The sequence below is a fragment of the Colletes gigas genome, unplaced genomic scaffold (assembly GCF_013123115.1).
Source record: "Colletes gigas isolate AHSC1104 unplaced genomic scaffold, ASM1312311v1 Colletes_gigas_Sc00012, whole genome shotgun sequence".
NCBI classification, from domain to species: domain Eukaryota; kingdom Metazoa; phylum Arthropoda; class Insecta; order Hymenoptera; family Colletidae; genus Colletes; species Colletes gigas.
Genome location: NW_025106641.1, coordinates 8,958,254 through 8,973,934, shown reverse-complemented (window position 1 = coordinate 8,973,934; position 15,681 = coordinate 8,958,254). Strand labels below are relative to the sequence as shown.

Genomic DNA, 15,681 nt, shown 5'->3' with positions numbered 1-15,681 from the left:
TACTGGAACCATAAATGTATCTGTTACATGTCTCAATTAATTTTGTAATTGATATACGCAAATTTCTCTCAGTTGCAGGTATGACTATTGTTTGATTAAATTTGAAATTAATTAATACCATAGAACTTCATCTTTAAGGTTCAAGTTACAGGTATGAAGTTTGTAATATAATATAATTGGTAATTCGATATTGTATAATCTTCGAATAGATATTAAGCTTTTAATTCATTTATCTGTTAATATTCTATATTTGGAATTGCCACAATACTATAATTTTTGCAGTAATTTTTTTTTTAAATATTAGAATTTTGAGGAAATCATTTTTGATATTCTATCTAATCAAATAAGTAATGCAATAGTATTTCTGTAAACGAATAATATATATTTTAAACTCAAGACCTGATTAGATTTTGAAAAAAATTGTAAATGTTTTACAGAATATTTGAAATAAATTTTAATGATAATTGTATTTTTAATAACGAAAAAATTAAATAAAATCTCATTTGTTGTGTACTTAAATCACACTGACAATGTACACTAGAAATGTTTTTATTACATCATGTATGAAAATATTTACAACATTTTTAATTTTACGTTGTTAGATTTGTTTGCCTCCAACTATTTATAATTAAAAATTCTGAGCAGCATGGCGTTTGAACTTATTTTCATAAAAAACATCCATGTATTTCGAATACTTTGTACGATGTATTTTCATTTTTAGAATGAAATTTCATCACGCTCGTTTTTCCCCGTCGTTTTCGTCTAAAAACGTCCGCGCAAGTCGACGGGTCGTGCTGATTAAACATAATCAGTGGGGAATGACTCCGTCGCTCGAATCCAATGTAAAAACTGTCGCTCGAAAGCTGAAATTACTGTATCCCTCAAGGAAGAATACCAAGGCTCTGGGACGAACACTAAGGTCATCATCGCAATTTATCTTTGAACCTGGTAATTACTTTTTTATTCTGATTTAACGACCCAGTAAAAATTTAATTTTCACAGAATGAAATAAAAAATTCCAAAAAATTACTAACTCTAGCTTGCGTTATTCGCCATCGAAATTAATCCTCTAAATAAAACATTGTTTTGTCGTTCTTTTCTTTTAAACATTTATGTAATAAAGCACAACGATGTTTCCACAAAGCATCGTGTTTTACAATTTCAGTGCCACTCAATTTACGGTTCATTACATCTGATTAGAATGCAATGCTATATATTCATCATGCACTATTACATTATTGAATTATTAAATAATTTAACGCGGTGAGTAGCATAGTTTGGAGAATATCTTTTTAGAGATAATGAACTGTGGTCTTTGAATCCCCAGTTGGCGTTTTTATGGGGCTATAAGGGGAATCCCCCTAGTTGGAAGGGATACAGACCACCGTGATTCGTAAATTGAACGTTTCTATTCTTCCCAACTTAGTAGATCCCTCTTGGAGCTTGGTGAAAATAGCAACTGGGGGTTTGAAGACCATAGTTTATTAACTCTGGAAAGATATTCGTCCAAGTTGGGAGGGTCAAGACATCGTGACTCGTAAATTGAATGCTTCTGTCTCTCTCAATTTGGTGAATCCCTCTTAGAGTAGGGAAAGAACGTCAACTGGGGGTTTAAAGACCACGGTTTATTAACTCTGGAAAGATATTCCCCCAAGTTGAGAGGAACAGACCACCGCGATTCGTAAATTGAAATTTCTCTCCCAACTTGGGGGATCGTTCTTAGAACTTGGTGAAAACGTCAATTGGGGATTTAAAGACCACAGTTTACTAACTCTGAAAAAATATTCCCTCAAGTTGGAAGAGTCACAACACCATGATTCGTAAATTGAACGTTTCAGTCCCTCCCAACTCGGTAGATCCCTTTCAGAAACCGCCAACTGGGCATTCAAAGACTGTTCAATCAACGAATCACGGGCGTTCATTTAAAGAATCATCACAAATTCAGCGTTCCGCGCGAACACCTGATTCGAAATAGTCATCGACCGGACCACGTCGCGCGAATCGAACCACCGAACGAAACGCTTCCCGATCATTGGTTTCCGGCAGCAATTTTTCAAGCGTCCAGCATCCCGCCGGCAGGGTATTTCTCCAACGCTGTAAGGTAGCCGTGAACAATCTCGCTACCGTACACCACCACAGGCCCTCGGTGTACGCGGCGTACCCAACGGAACAGACAGACTACACGACGAGGAATCCTCCTCCACCTTGTCTTCCAGGTCGTCCGTCTTCCTCCGACCCGCGATCGTTCAACCGCCGCGGTCCCTTTTCCTCCTCTCGCGTGTTTGTCCGTTCCGCGTCTAAGCGGGCGCTTGCGCGTCGAAACGGCGCGAGGCGTCGGCGTCGTGCCGGGGGCGTCGCACCAACGTCGTCGGCCAACCGACCGACCGTCTCAACCGAACGTTCTCCTCTCCGCCAGGCCAGTATCAAGCCGGGAGCCGTCGAGAGGGTTGATCCACCTCCGCAATCGGTGGCTCACGCTACGCTCCTACGACGTATTTCGACCAAAGGTAACGAACGCCGGACACCCTCTGCGTTGGGACCGTCCCTACCGTGCGCGGGTGTTCGTGGCGGCTGCTGATCGACGTTCAGGTGCCAGTGGCTGCCAGTGGAACTCACCGGGGTTGGATGGAAAAAATGGGGCGTACGCCGTGCCACGAGTGCCGGATCGATCGTGAAATAAACGTACGCTGGATGGACGACGCGGAGTAACCTCTTTCCAGCGTATTTCGTTCGGCCAGCGGAGGACCGAATACAAGTTTCGTCAAGTACACGCGCCATAGTGGGGTGGCCGGACAGTTACGCGTACGATTTTACGCGTGAACGTAAACGTCGTCGCTCTGACCTGGTCATCGAACAGAGCCGGTCGACGGTCGGTTTCGCGTTTCGCGTCGGTGATAGTTTTCGAACGATCGGTCGATCGCGTAGGGTGCGTGGTGAAAGTGCTCGTGTCACCGTGTATTAGGAGGTCGAGGTCGTGTCATCGAGATATATATATATTCCAATTTCCGATCGTCTCATTTCGGCGGGACATCGCGCGGCCCTAACGAAATTAGGCTGAACCGTGATCGGTGAATTCGAAGGAAAAAGGGTGACGCTGGGAATCGAGGAGACGACGTCGAGAGGATAGACGGGAGAAAGTGTGTCACCGACGTGGTACGAGGCACCTCGAGGTGCCTTAGGTTAGGTCGTTGCTAGAGTCCCTGCGATAACAAGCCTTCCCTCGCGTTATCGTCGAATCGAAAGGCGTCGAATCGAGGAACATTTGTTTATCGATGTTTGCTCGGGGGAGAACGTAAGGGCAAACAGAGGCAACGGATCAGCGATTCCTGTGCACCGAATATGATCTCGATGAGAAAATTCCGGCTGCACGTCGATCCGGCTGACCGTAATCTCGCAAACAACGTACGGTCGATCTGATTATTGGAAAGTGAGTTCATCAGACCGCAATCCAGTGCAAGATTCGTCAGAGCCAAATTGTGCGTAACGTGATTGTGAAGTGATACTCTCCCGCGAGGAATAAGGTAAAACCCGAGTGTACATACGCGCGTTATGGTCCCAGCGTGTCACGTGTCGTCGGGCCCACGTTCAAGAATGTGACGATCACCAAAGCGAGGGACATACCTACGAGCAACCTTGACTTCGTGCTAAACTCTCGAATCCTCTGTTCGTTTCTATCACTCTAGTTGCCCGGCTGGTAAATAGAAAGAGAGGCTTACCCAAGTCGCAGAGCGCACACCACCGCGAAGGGATTTGTCCACGATTCCGCGCGGATGTTCTTCTAGTCACTCTCTCTTTCCATATCCATCGGTTACGCACGCAGGACCGTCCGCGCACGCGTGCTCACGTGCGAAGGCAACCGGCACAACGTGGCTAGGAGAAGGAGTACACACAACGAACCGACCCAACAACGATAGAATAGCACCTGGCCGACCACCGACGCCAGCCTAACCGGGTAAACAAATGCAAACTAGCCGAGGACTATCGTTGTAATGACAACACGAGGAACCGCGGGCGACCGTTGAGGACGAGGCGTTCTTTCGTCGCCGTAAAGGCGAGAAACAGTGTTTGCGAGCAATCAGATGCTCAGTATCTAGCGACGATTGCGATTACGTGAACGAACCATGCATTCCTCGATCGCGAACAGCAGCGTGGCCGCGCTGCTGCCGTTTCTGGTGGTGTTGCTGAGCCAGGTGGCCATGTCGTTCGTGCTGGAGGGCTCCGCGACCAGCTACGCTCAGTTCCGTAAGTGGAACGCGGGCCTGAACGGCACATTGGAGTTCGAGTTCAAGACCGAGCAGGGCAACGGTTTGCTGCTTTACACGGACGACGGCGGCACGTACGACTTCTTCGAGGTGAAGCTCGTCGAGAGCGCGCTGAGGCTGAGATACAATCTCGGTGGCGGCGCGCAAATCGTCACCGTCGGCCACGATCTGGGTGACGGTCACTGGCACAAAGTCCAGATCACCAGGTGGAACGAGAACACCACGCTGACCGTGGACGGTGTCAGTGCTGTTTCGACGTCCCGCGGCAAGGAGTTCGAGTTCGGCAAGCTGGCCGGGAACTCGGACGTCTACGTGGGCGGCATGCCCAGCTGGTACAATAGCAAGCTCACGCTGCTGGCGCTGCCGAGCGTGATCTTCGAGCCAAGGTTCAACGGATTCATTAGGAACCTTGTGTACGCCGATGGGGAGAGCACGGTACCCAGGAGACAGGAAATGAAGAGTCGGGACGCCAAGGTAGGTGAACTTTCTGGCATGATTTAAAGAGTTGCATTGGGATTCATCCCAAATGGCAATTTGGATGCGTGGAACTTTATTTACTATCTAATCTACATTCTTCAATGCTATATTATTATACTTTACAACTATAATGAACCTTGGACTCACTTTTCATCAATTTTTTCGTAAGTTCTCAATTTTATTTATTATTTAATGTTTGTTCTTCAACACTGTATTACTTTACAACTGTATCGAGGTTGTAGTACATAGAAAAAGGTCTGTCCAGTTTGTCTTCTACAAGCAAACTAGAAAAAAATATCGAAAACTGAAAACATCTACATCCATCTTACTTTCCATAAATTCTAATCGATACATAATCGGTGCATAATTGAAGACGTATAGTAAATAAAAATAGGCCTGCCAAGTTTGTCTTGTACGAGTAAACCAGAAAAGAATATCGAAAACTGAAAACATCTACATCCATCTTACTTTCCATAAATTCTAATCGATACATAATCGATGCATAATTGAGGACGTATAGTAAATAAAAAAAGGCTTGCCAAGTTTGTCTTCTATGAGTAAACAAGACAACAATATTGAAAACTGAAAACATCCACATCCATTCACTCTTCGTATATTCTGATCGATACATAATCGATACATAATCGATTAGAATGTAGGAAGAGTGAGGTGGATGTAGATGTTGTCAGTTTTCAATATTTCTGTCTAGTTTGCTCGTAGAAGATAAACTTGGCAGACCTGATCGATACATAATCGATTAGAATGTACGAAGAGTGAGGTGGATGTAGATGTTTTCATTTTTCGATATTTTTTTCTGGTTTGCTCGTGAAAGATAAACTTGGTAGGTCATTTTTTATGTACTATAACCTTAGAACAGTTGTAAAGTACTGCAGTGTTGAGGAATGAACATTAAACAATAAATAAAATTGAGAATTTAAAATTGAAAAAAGTGAGTACAAGATATATCACAATTTAACTCGTTCGAACATAATAAAGTGAAGGTTAGATTAATAATAGTATTTTGTATTTTATTATTTTTTCTACTAGCTCAATTCTAACGCTTTAATCTTCAAAGACCTATTATTATTATTAAAATTTGTGTACCTGGAAGAAGGGGAATTTGTAATCGATCAAAACGTAGCTAATTGTATAATTATAATCTATATCAAGTAGTACGATGTAAAAAAAATAAAAACAAATTGAATTACAGTTAAAGAATTGCAACGAGAAAATCTTTTTAAAGAAACAAATATTTATAAAACTGCAAATTATATTATTGTAAAGAATTTTATTATGATAATGTAATCTTGATTGTTTTTACTTTGATGATATTTAAAGTCTTTGCAAGGAAAAGTTTCATTTCTCTGCAAATATAATGTGATTAATTTCTAGTCTTTTCACAAACATAGCCTTTGCAGAAGTAATATAAGTTTCTAGTTATAGTATTTTCCAAGGTTCATAACAGTAAAATTTGGTAATTGAAAAAATTATAAATCAAACGTATAGTAGATAAATAATACAGCAAATAAACACTCCAAACGACCAAATTTAATTATACTATGGGAGTTGAGTAAAAGAATATTATCTTTCATAGTTTATAAGTTAAACGAAGTCGTTGACATTCCTCAACTCGTTTCAATTTTATCCAGAGATATAGTTTCGTAAAACAAACTAATTATTTTGCATCGTAAGTAAAATGGAGCATCGCGTTTGGCGTGTCGCGATCTCGCGTGATTATTTAATAGGCGGCTCGATGCTTGGAATATTACGTCGAAAAATAATGGGTAACGAAGGATCGATAAAGGGAGACGATAAAATGGTGCAGTGACTCCCCTAAACGGTCAGTTTATTTTTAGCGTCCCTGTACGTACTTGTAATTTCGGGGAGGGAAAAAGTTTTTCGCCCGAATGGCTTCGATCGTACGCGCGATTCATGGAGTATCGGGAAGAATTCCAGTAGGGTGGATTGTCTTGACCGAGCTAGTAGGGTGACAATATCCGGTATTTCACCCTCTTTTAGAAGATAAACGCCTGGGGTATTCTTCCGTCGCTTTACGTATCCATATCTTTTTTAGCAGGAAGGGTGCAGAATTATTTTCTGTCGTACGCTCCCGAGAATCAGGAATATTTCATGCAAGACTAGTGAAAATGTCAAATTAAATTGTTACTGTCTTTTCTTTCGGTTTGTCAAGATGAAAAAGAAAAAAATGGTAGATGTAAAGAAAAACGATAATATCTCGAGAGTACGCTAACGAGTAACAGTGTATTCTTTTCAACTAATTTTTACATGCAATAAGGTACAACGAGTACCCTTAATTTAATGTTTATCGACTACTTTTTCAGTCTCTAGAAGTATTATTTGCTAACATAAAATTACAAAAATTACATATAAAAATCTATTGATCCCTTATATGGACACAATAAAGAGAAGGAAAAGAATTAACGAGCTTTCTCCCCAAGTCTCGAAAAGCAATTTCATCAGGTTTTCACGCCCAATATTCCACGATTATTAGTCATAATTCTCTTCAGCTACTGATTAACACTTTGACGGCCGCTGTCACGTAAATGTGACTTCGCGAGCTAGCTGACGTTGGCCACTGTCACCAGATTTCATCAAACTTATTACGTTTGTTAAAGAGTTAAAATATAATTCCAGTTTAGACAGTCCATCGAAGGTGAAATTTCAGGAACATCGACACCCGTTAACTCCGTAAAAATTTGCAGCGCGAATGAGTTAAGCTGTCGCGATGCACCCCTACGCGCAACCCGAGGGTGGGGGAAAGTGATAAAAATTAAATTTAGCATCCATGCGGAGGCGCGACTCGCGAGAAGAATTTCATAACTTACCAAAAGCGATATCTCGACGCCCTCGCATAGGCATTCCTTGCGTTCGCTCGAATCTGGGCCAGTCGTCGCATAGACGTATTGTTACGCACGCCCGCTGACACCGTTTCGGCATTTTATAACGCGGGGGCTCGTTTCAAAAAGCGTTTTGTTCTTTTGAACCACGGTTGAAAATTCCCATCCACCCTTCTTTCTCCTTTGGCAACAGGGTTTTTGTTAAATAATACAACGGCGCCGTGAATGCCCCGCGCGTTTGTTTCTCTCCTGCATTAATCAAAAAGGGGTGAATTGTTCCTCGCGTTACTCTTTCGAGCGCGGTCGGCCGTGTAAATCGTCGATAAATTCCGGCGATAAACAAAAGTAATTTAACGTTCAACTGGATTTCGCAGGTTCACTTACTTGCCCCGCTATTACTTGGACGCGATGGCGTACGGTTCAAAGGGTCCGCTCGATTTTTCAAACGCTTAGCGTGTAAACACATGCACGCGAGCGGCTCTTTTAATCATTATTGTAAAAGCGGGGACATTGGACGAGAATTTAAAGTTACATTAGTGGAAATATCGTTTCATTGGAGATCGTTACGATTGGAAATACTGTTTCTCTGAAACGACAGTGTCTGGCAATTTATACCTTTGCGATTCGTTGTTTAAATTTATTGGACTGAAAATAAATTAAACTTGTCGTTGACTGTATATATATGTGTGTCTGACTGATTCTATGTAATTATTTAAGTGCAGTTCGTGCGATCCAAAATAAGGGTTGCAGAAAGTAATTCATGAAATTCCATACGAAAGAAAGGCGATACTTTAAGTAGGACGAAATGTAACTTGATTCTAAAGACCATTTCTTTTCTGCGAAGAGATAAAGCAATATTAATTACTGGAATTAATTCGTAGTCTCAGTTAACTAGAACGAGTTATTAATACGAGAGCATAAGAAACTAAAAATCATAAAGTTGTTCCGAATTACCTAAGAATAATCTATATCAGACTCTTCGAAACAAAAATATTTTGAAATGATAATATTTCATACGTTGGAGAAATTCTTTCGTGCAATCAATATCCAATGGAGTTTGTACGATACTACACAATAAACGTTCATCAATAATGACAATAATACCGATCACCGTTGCTCGGGGTAAGAATTTTATTATGCACAAACAGCGGAACGATTACATGCAAATATTGTTTAAAACAGAGGAAGTCAATTAGCTCTCGATGCTCTGTTTCTGCACAATAATGCACCGGTCCACAAGTTGCTCGTTACACGGGGCTGCAGTTAATAGACGCGGATTCAAACAGCTCAATCTTTCCCTGTGTTTTCCAATTTTGCCCCCGGCGATTGTTTCTTGCGAATTAAATTAGAACAAATAAACCAGTCGCGAGCGCGGTTCAACGTTCTGGTTCCTATATCGGGTGGCCATTGTTGAGACTTTCAGCTCGCTGCTAATAATTTGTTGCAAAAAATGTAAGCTCAGAGTTAATCGAAAGCATTGTACACTAACTTTTAATATAAATAAAGCAATTATTAATAATTTGAAATCTGAACGCAGGGTTGATCTAAACACAATTGTTTGTTTAATACTTTGGTGTGTAATTTATGTATGTATTTTATTAGAAATTAAATTAATAGTAAGTGTTGTACACCAATGAAACTCAAGTATCATGGAATATCTAATAATATTACAATCGTGTTTTTTAGTGGTAGAAATTCCCATTTATGGCGATGAATTACCCTCCAAAGATGGGGGTGGTAAATCAATATAGTAGACAGAAAATAATATACATGGAAGTTACATAATTCTTTATGAGGAATTATATAACGTAATACTTTTATGCAATGTTTTATGTAGTTCTTCTGAAAATGTATGAGTGAATATGAAACGAAATCTATTTTGGAAAATTATTAGGAAATGAGACAAGTAATGGGTTTCTAGAAAAGTATTATACAAGAAATATTAAAAAAAAATTATTTTCATTTAAAAAACCATGCAATTTTTCTACAATCTCGTTTGAACTGTAGTCGTTTCTAACTTCATTCGACTAAATTGCAACCCCCAACGACAAAGGATAATTTAACCCCGCAGACACGAACTTTGCTACCGAAAGAAACATGTGTGTAATATTTTTAGGTATTCCTCGTCGAGTTTCGTCAAAATTGGCTTGTAACACTCGGACGTTGTCCCTTGTAAGACAAGATGTGCTGAGTCAGTATTACCAACGACTTCGCTAGCACTTCTTGGACGAAACTTTCATTCGATGTTACGAAACATGGAACAAATCCATAATGTATTGGAAGTATAGTTCTCGCGATTCCACCAGTTCTTGATCGTTTTGTCAAAATTGCAATAGTAATCGAACAAGAGAGATCGAAGCTTGACCCATGAAACATCTGAATCATCAATGAACTCAAAAGGATTGTTTCTTTGGACTCGTTTCAGAAATCCATCGTGCATGGATTTTCATATTCTGAGATTTAATCGATCGTGTCGTATATTTTAGTGTTGGATGATGACCAACACGACCATACAAACATGTAAACACTCAGTCACATCACAAACATTACTTATGCAAACATTCTAATCATGATTTCTAATCCTTACTCATCCTGAACCTCGCAGTCTTTCTGAGTCACACTGCAACTTGACCATCGTTTCTACCTCTAACTATCTCCAGCAATGGTATAAAAAAGCTTGCAATATTAAAGAATCGTCAGAAAGAGTCTAGTAGTTAGACGACCTAATGCAAGTTGTACGAGTTTCTTAAGAAAACAAAGTGTTGTCAATTCTATTGGAATACAACATTAGATTGACCCATGAAATATCATTTGAATCATCGACGAGCTCAAAAGGGTTGTTTCTTTGGACTCGTTTAAGAACTCCATCGTGTATAGATTCTCAGATTCTGAGATTTAATTGGTCGTGTCGTATAAAGGGTTGTTTCTTTGGATTCGTTTCAGAAATCCATCGTGCATGAATTCTCATATTCTGAGATTTAATTGGTCGTGTCGTATATTTTAGATTGCCCCACAAAATATCATTTGAATCATCGACGAGCTCAAAAGGGTTGTTTCTTTGCACTCATTTAAGAACTCCATCGCGACTAGATTCTCATATTCCGAGATTTAATTCGTCTTGTCGTCTACTTTAAGACCGATCTCGTCCTCCCCCTGTTGTCAAGGGTGGAAGATCATAACTGGTCGCAATGTCAAAGTGTTTCCCCATGCGAGGGAAGAACGCAGACTGAATGTAATCTCGAACGGTCCCAGAACGCAAGAAACATCTCCGAAGGTATCCAACGGACGAAACGGGGGAAGGAAATGCAATTTCTGGCACGTCGATAAATCCGAGTCATCCGCGTGCATTGTGGCGACGTTGTTGCACAGAGCGCGGCGATCTAGGAAGAACGATAACGTCCGCCGAATTATACCGCCGCGCGAGTTACGTTGTCCGAACAAGGGCGTACCTACTGACGGATATTCTCGATTTGTCTTCTTATCTAATCGTTCGCAGATACGTCTGTTATGCACCGCGGCTGGCAAACGAGCAACGCCCTTAAAATTCGAATGGTTCGGTGTAATAACGAACAAGCGCGGATGCATACTTGGCAGCCGGCCACCGGGAGAAATATGGAGCTGCCAGGGACAATGGCCGATTTCCTTTCGCGGAACTTCTTTTTGCGCTTTCGTTATCCGGTTTCGTCGTTAACGTACTCCCGTTGCAACGACCCCCGGCGAATTATACGATATTCCACGGGGATGGCGAGCGTGCAGCTTACGGTATTCTCGTTTTAGAATATTAGCTCTCGTGTAATATTAATAAAAAAAATTAATGTCACAAAAGTTTTCGATCGTTAGACGAAATTTGAGCATAATGTTTACGAGTTGCTTAATAACGTCTGGAACAGATCGTTTCGATAATATCGTAGATGTTTTTGACGAGACAACTTTAATATGGACGTAGATGTTCGAGGAGATTTCTACGATATCGTTATAAATAAACACTGTAACGCTATGACGGACGATGTGAAGTGACCACTTTAATATCATCATCGATGTTTTGATTAACCACGTTTCAAGTTCGTCACTCGATAGTCGGAAACGTCTGTTAATGACAGAATATTGAAATTTTAGTTATGCGTGGGAGTTATCGATCGACCGATCGATAGATTCTTTTGTGCGATTAACGATATTCTGTCCTCGAATGCTCGTTGAGTTCTAAATATTAACGTCGATAAACGTCCATGAAGCGAATGTAGTTCTTTATAGAAATAAACATCGGTTAATAAATTATCAGTTTTTAAAAAATATCTTTACTTTCAGGCTAGAAACGATCCTGAACAACCGAATACTAAAATTGTAACGTATCCGAGCTTTATTTTCCAGAAACGATGAGCAAACATGGTAAATTAGTTCGTCAGGCTGTACAACGGGAGGAGCTTAAATTATCGAACAGAAATAGAACTCCGATAGTTTGGAACTCGAACGACTCCATTGCTGGTATTATAGAATGCAATAACGTTCACGGTGGATTGTTGCACGTTTATATTATTGCTTCGCAGTTAACGTAGACGTACGCAAACCGATTATCATGTTATATATGTCCTAGGGACTGAACGTGATTCCGCGGCAAGTATTTATACGAGCCGTGGAAAGAGCAATTACACGTAGCTAGGCTACTATTTCGCAGCCATCGGAGCTTTAATGCGAACTGCATCGCGCTTAACGGGCACGTAAGGATACGTTCGCTTAAATAGATTGGGTAAATAGATAGACGCGATAACAGTGAATATAAATAGGTTCGTTACATGAATTCGATGAAAATTCTGAATGCGTAAGGAATTCCTTTATCACGGACGAACGAGCTTCCTTTAGAAAAAAAGTAAATTACGATCAAACGAGCTTGATCGATTTTATCCAATCTTAAGGAATTAATAGTGTATCTTATTACAGAGTGGGACAATGAAATTGCCAAACGTGTCGTTAAAAATCTTCGATGAATTTGTCACGTTAAATTAAGAAAAATTGTTACGAGAAAAACAGACCTCGAGATTATCATTCCAATCGGTGAATTTAAAATGTTCAGTTAGATCGAGTTCATTTATTTGTCGACGTAAATTTACCACGTGAAAAGGCCAGTAAAATCGATGGGTAGTTAGGTGTGTCCTCCCCTTGTTAGCCGTTATTCCGACTTTGTTGTGCCCGGGTTCTTAACGCGTTCGCTGCAGTATGGAACATACTTGTGTACACCCTATCGTACATCGTTCCGTGCGTGCCATACTTCACTGAACCTTCGTTCCATGCTAAGAGGATATCTCCGTAATTTTTTACTATCTTTATCGAAATTTATAGAGTGTTGCTAAAAACAAGTCCGCGTTGCTATTTTTCTCGCCACGTCAGATATGAGAATTTAGTACAGAGTATAACGAAACCTTACCGCCAAATAAAGACGTTTACTTCCTCGTTGCTGGCCATAAAGTGAGAGCCACAGGAATAAAACGTTCTTTTATACGTTATAAATTTAATTATTTTCGAAAAAATGCTCGTAATTACAGAAACATCTTGTATACAAATTTAAATTCATTTTCAATTAAATAAACATTTTATAATCCTGTTCTATTGCTGAAACTTCTTTGGATCCACAGAGTCAAAGTTAATTTCAAAATAAACATAAAGAAAAGTATAAATTATAATAGTTGATACAGTCACTGCATAGGGGATAAAATGTCCTTTAAAATGAGTGTCTATACAAGTCGATAGCGTAATTAGTTCCAGAGATACAACGATTTTTGTTTCAAATCGATAGGACAGCTGGTTATGGAGATACAAGGTTTGTTTACGTTTCATTGTTGACATCGGCGCGAGGTCAATGACCGCGCGCATGAATAGTAAACAGTGCGTACTAAATTCTTGGAAATACTTTAATACGAGCTGTCACAGTGTTCTAAGACGGATAGAAAATATAAAAAAATATAAATCGTTCAACCAATCGCGTTAGGCAAGACAGACTAGAGAATATTGATGAATTCACATAACACGTATACTACAAGAAAAGTCGTTAAGTGGTGCTAAAATAAAATCGTACGTTAGAAATTCTAAACAAAATTTAAAAAACAGTCATTTGATTAGTTATTCAAACCTAATTGAACCTAATAATTTAAACTTGATTGAACTTTAAACCTATTTAGAGCTCAATTAAGATTGAATATAGAAGTAAATATTAAAAATTCATTGCACGTACACTATAAGTTCGAACAGTACTGCGAGTTCTAAAACGATGGATTCGAAGGATTGAACAACGATCGATGCTTCGCAGTATTCAAACTCGCGTCAGGTGTATTGTTACAGTTACGTTTAACGGCACGTGCCGGTGTCGTTTAATAAATTTGCAACGAACGAGGGTCAAAGAAGAAAATACACGCGGAAAGCGTGTGATGTATCGCCCTTTCGTGCAATACAACCTCTTAGGCGACTGTCCGGGTAATAAATTGCGCGCGCCGATAAAAATCTTAAGCTATCGCTTATCCGACTTAATATCCGGGGATTAAAACGTCTTAATAGCGGGGAGGTCGATTTGGCAAGCCGATCACACTCGATCTTCGATCGTAATGTCTAATAACCCGCGCGAATATTCATGAACCGTCTCGAAAGCGGTCCGTTCTTCCCCTGAAAATTTTCTTGGTAGAATTTTAAAGAAGAATTATTACGACCTTCGATCTTTCGAGCAACCGGGTTTATTATTTCGCCCAATGATCGTTTGTCACGTGGTCACAATGCGACGCGATAAGCTGCAAAGTAGATAAGTTAATGTATGCAGCGCGCACAAGTGGCAGCCTATCAATTATGTATGTTTGAACAGTGTTTTCTTGAGTTTCACTCCGGGCGATATTGAGCGCCTGCTGTTTCGTTTCGCGCAGCGTGCCCGCGGATCGAAAGAAAAGAAAAAGACGATAAGCGTGATTAATAGACGAGGAAAGGATATCGTTGCTGGAAAGATAAGTATTCGCTTCGACGTTGATTGATTGTTGCTGGTTAATCGCCACCAATACTCGCGGAACTTATTTCATTCTTCGATGCAGCAATTAGCGCCGCCCGATGTAATTATTCAGCGAGCTTGCACGGTGAGCTGTGATTAATTTCCTTCGTCCGTTGATGCAATTAATGCGATACAAACATCGCGTCTTTCGTGTTATTGGAAACCGAGGGGCCCCGAACGGTCATTGCAAATTAATTTCTAATCAACGTAAAATTTACTGAATTCTACAGAATTTTCACGTCCCTTAACAAGTTTAATATAAATTCGAAATTCAAAATTTGTAATTAAGACAATGTATTACGGCTAACTATAATATGTTAATAATTTTTCCACTATTGTATATTTTTAATATATTTATAAGAGACACACATATTCACGTACGTGCCTGTATTATATTTTCATGTTTCACACATTTCGTTTGCATACTTTGACAGGCTCTAAAACATTTTTCGACTTATCGAGGAATCTCGAGTCAAAAGAAATTGGACGAACACATTGGAAAATAATTTTCCCGGACTAATGGTAATGTCTGCATTAGAAGTTGAATCGGTAATAGGTTTGTACTATCGCTGTCATTCTAACGGATAATGCATCCATGATCTATCAACGAGTAGACCATGATGGATGGATTTGTAGATTATGTGTCGATCAATAGCGCGCGTGCACCGGTCCCTGTGCCGCGAGATGTGCAAAATTTACTTTTGAAACGATTGATAAATGTGTTTCCATTTCTTACGCGCATACATCTGGGCCAGTTACGTGCAACGCGTATTACTAATTCGTTATACAGGGTGTTCGGCCACCCCTGGGAAAAATTTTAATTCTAGAGGCCAAAATAAGACGAAAGTCAAGGATACTAATTTGTTGATTGTGGTTTCGTTAAAAAGTTATAGAAAAATTTCCACACAGTATATTTTCGGTAAAGAATTTTTTTCTCGAAAGCACGTAGAATTTCGGGGGTATGTGTATTCACCAAAAATGATTGTAATTGACCCCTGCAACCAAAAATAATTTTTTCAGAACGATTTGAAATTTTTTAATTTTGTCGAAAAATTTCACACCTTCT

At 40.0% G+C, this 15,681-nt stretch overlaps 1 protein-coding gene across 1 annotated transcript in view; it reads left to right on the top strand.

Moving 5' to 3' along the window:
- The first annotated feature begins 4,462 nt into the window (after positions 1-4,462).
- LOC122399111 (neurexin-1) overlaps positions 4,463-15,681 on the top strand; it is a 455,816-nt gene continuing 444,597 nt past the window's right edge. The window contains exon 1 of the mRNA XM_043399529.1: positions 4,463-4,736. Coding sequence (XP_043255464.1) covers positions 4,584-4,736 — 153 coding nt within the window. The 5' untranslated portion in view covers positions 4,463-4,583. The remainder of the gene's footprint in view (positions 4,737-15,681) is intronic.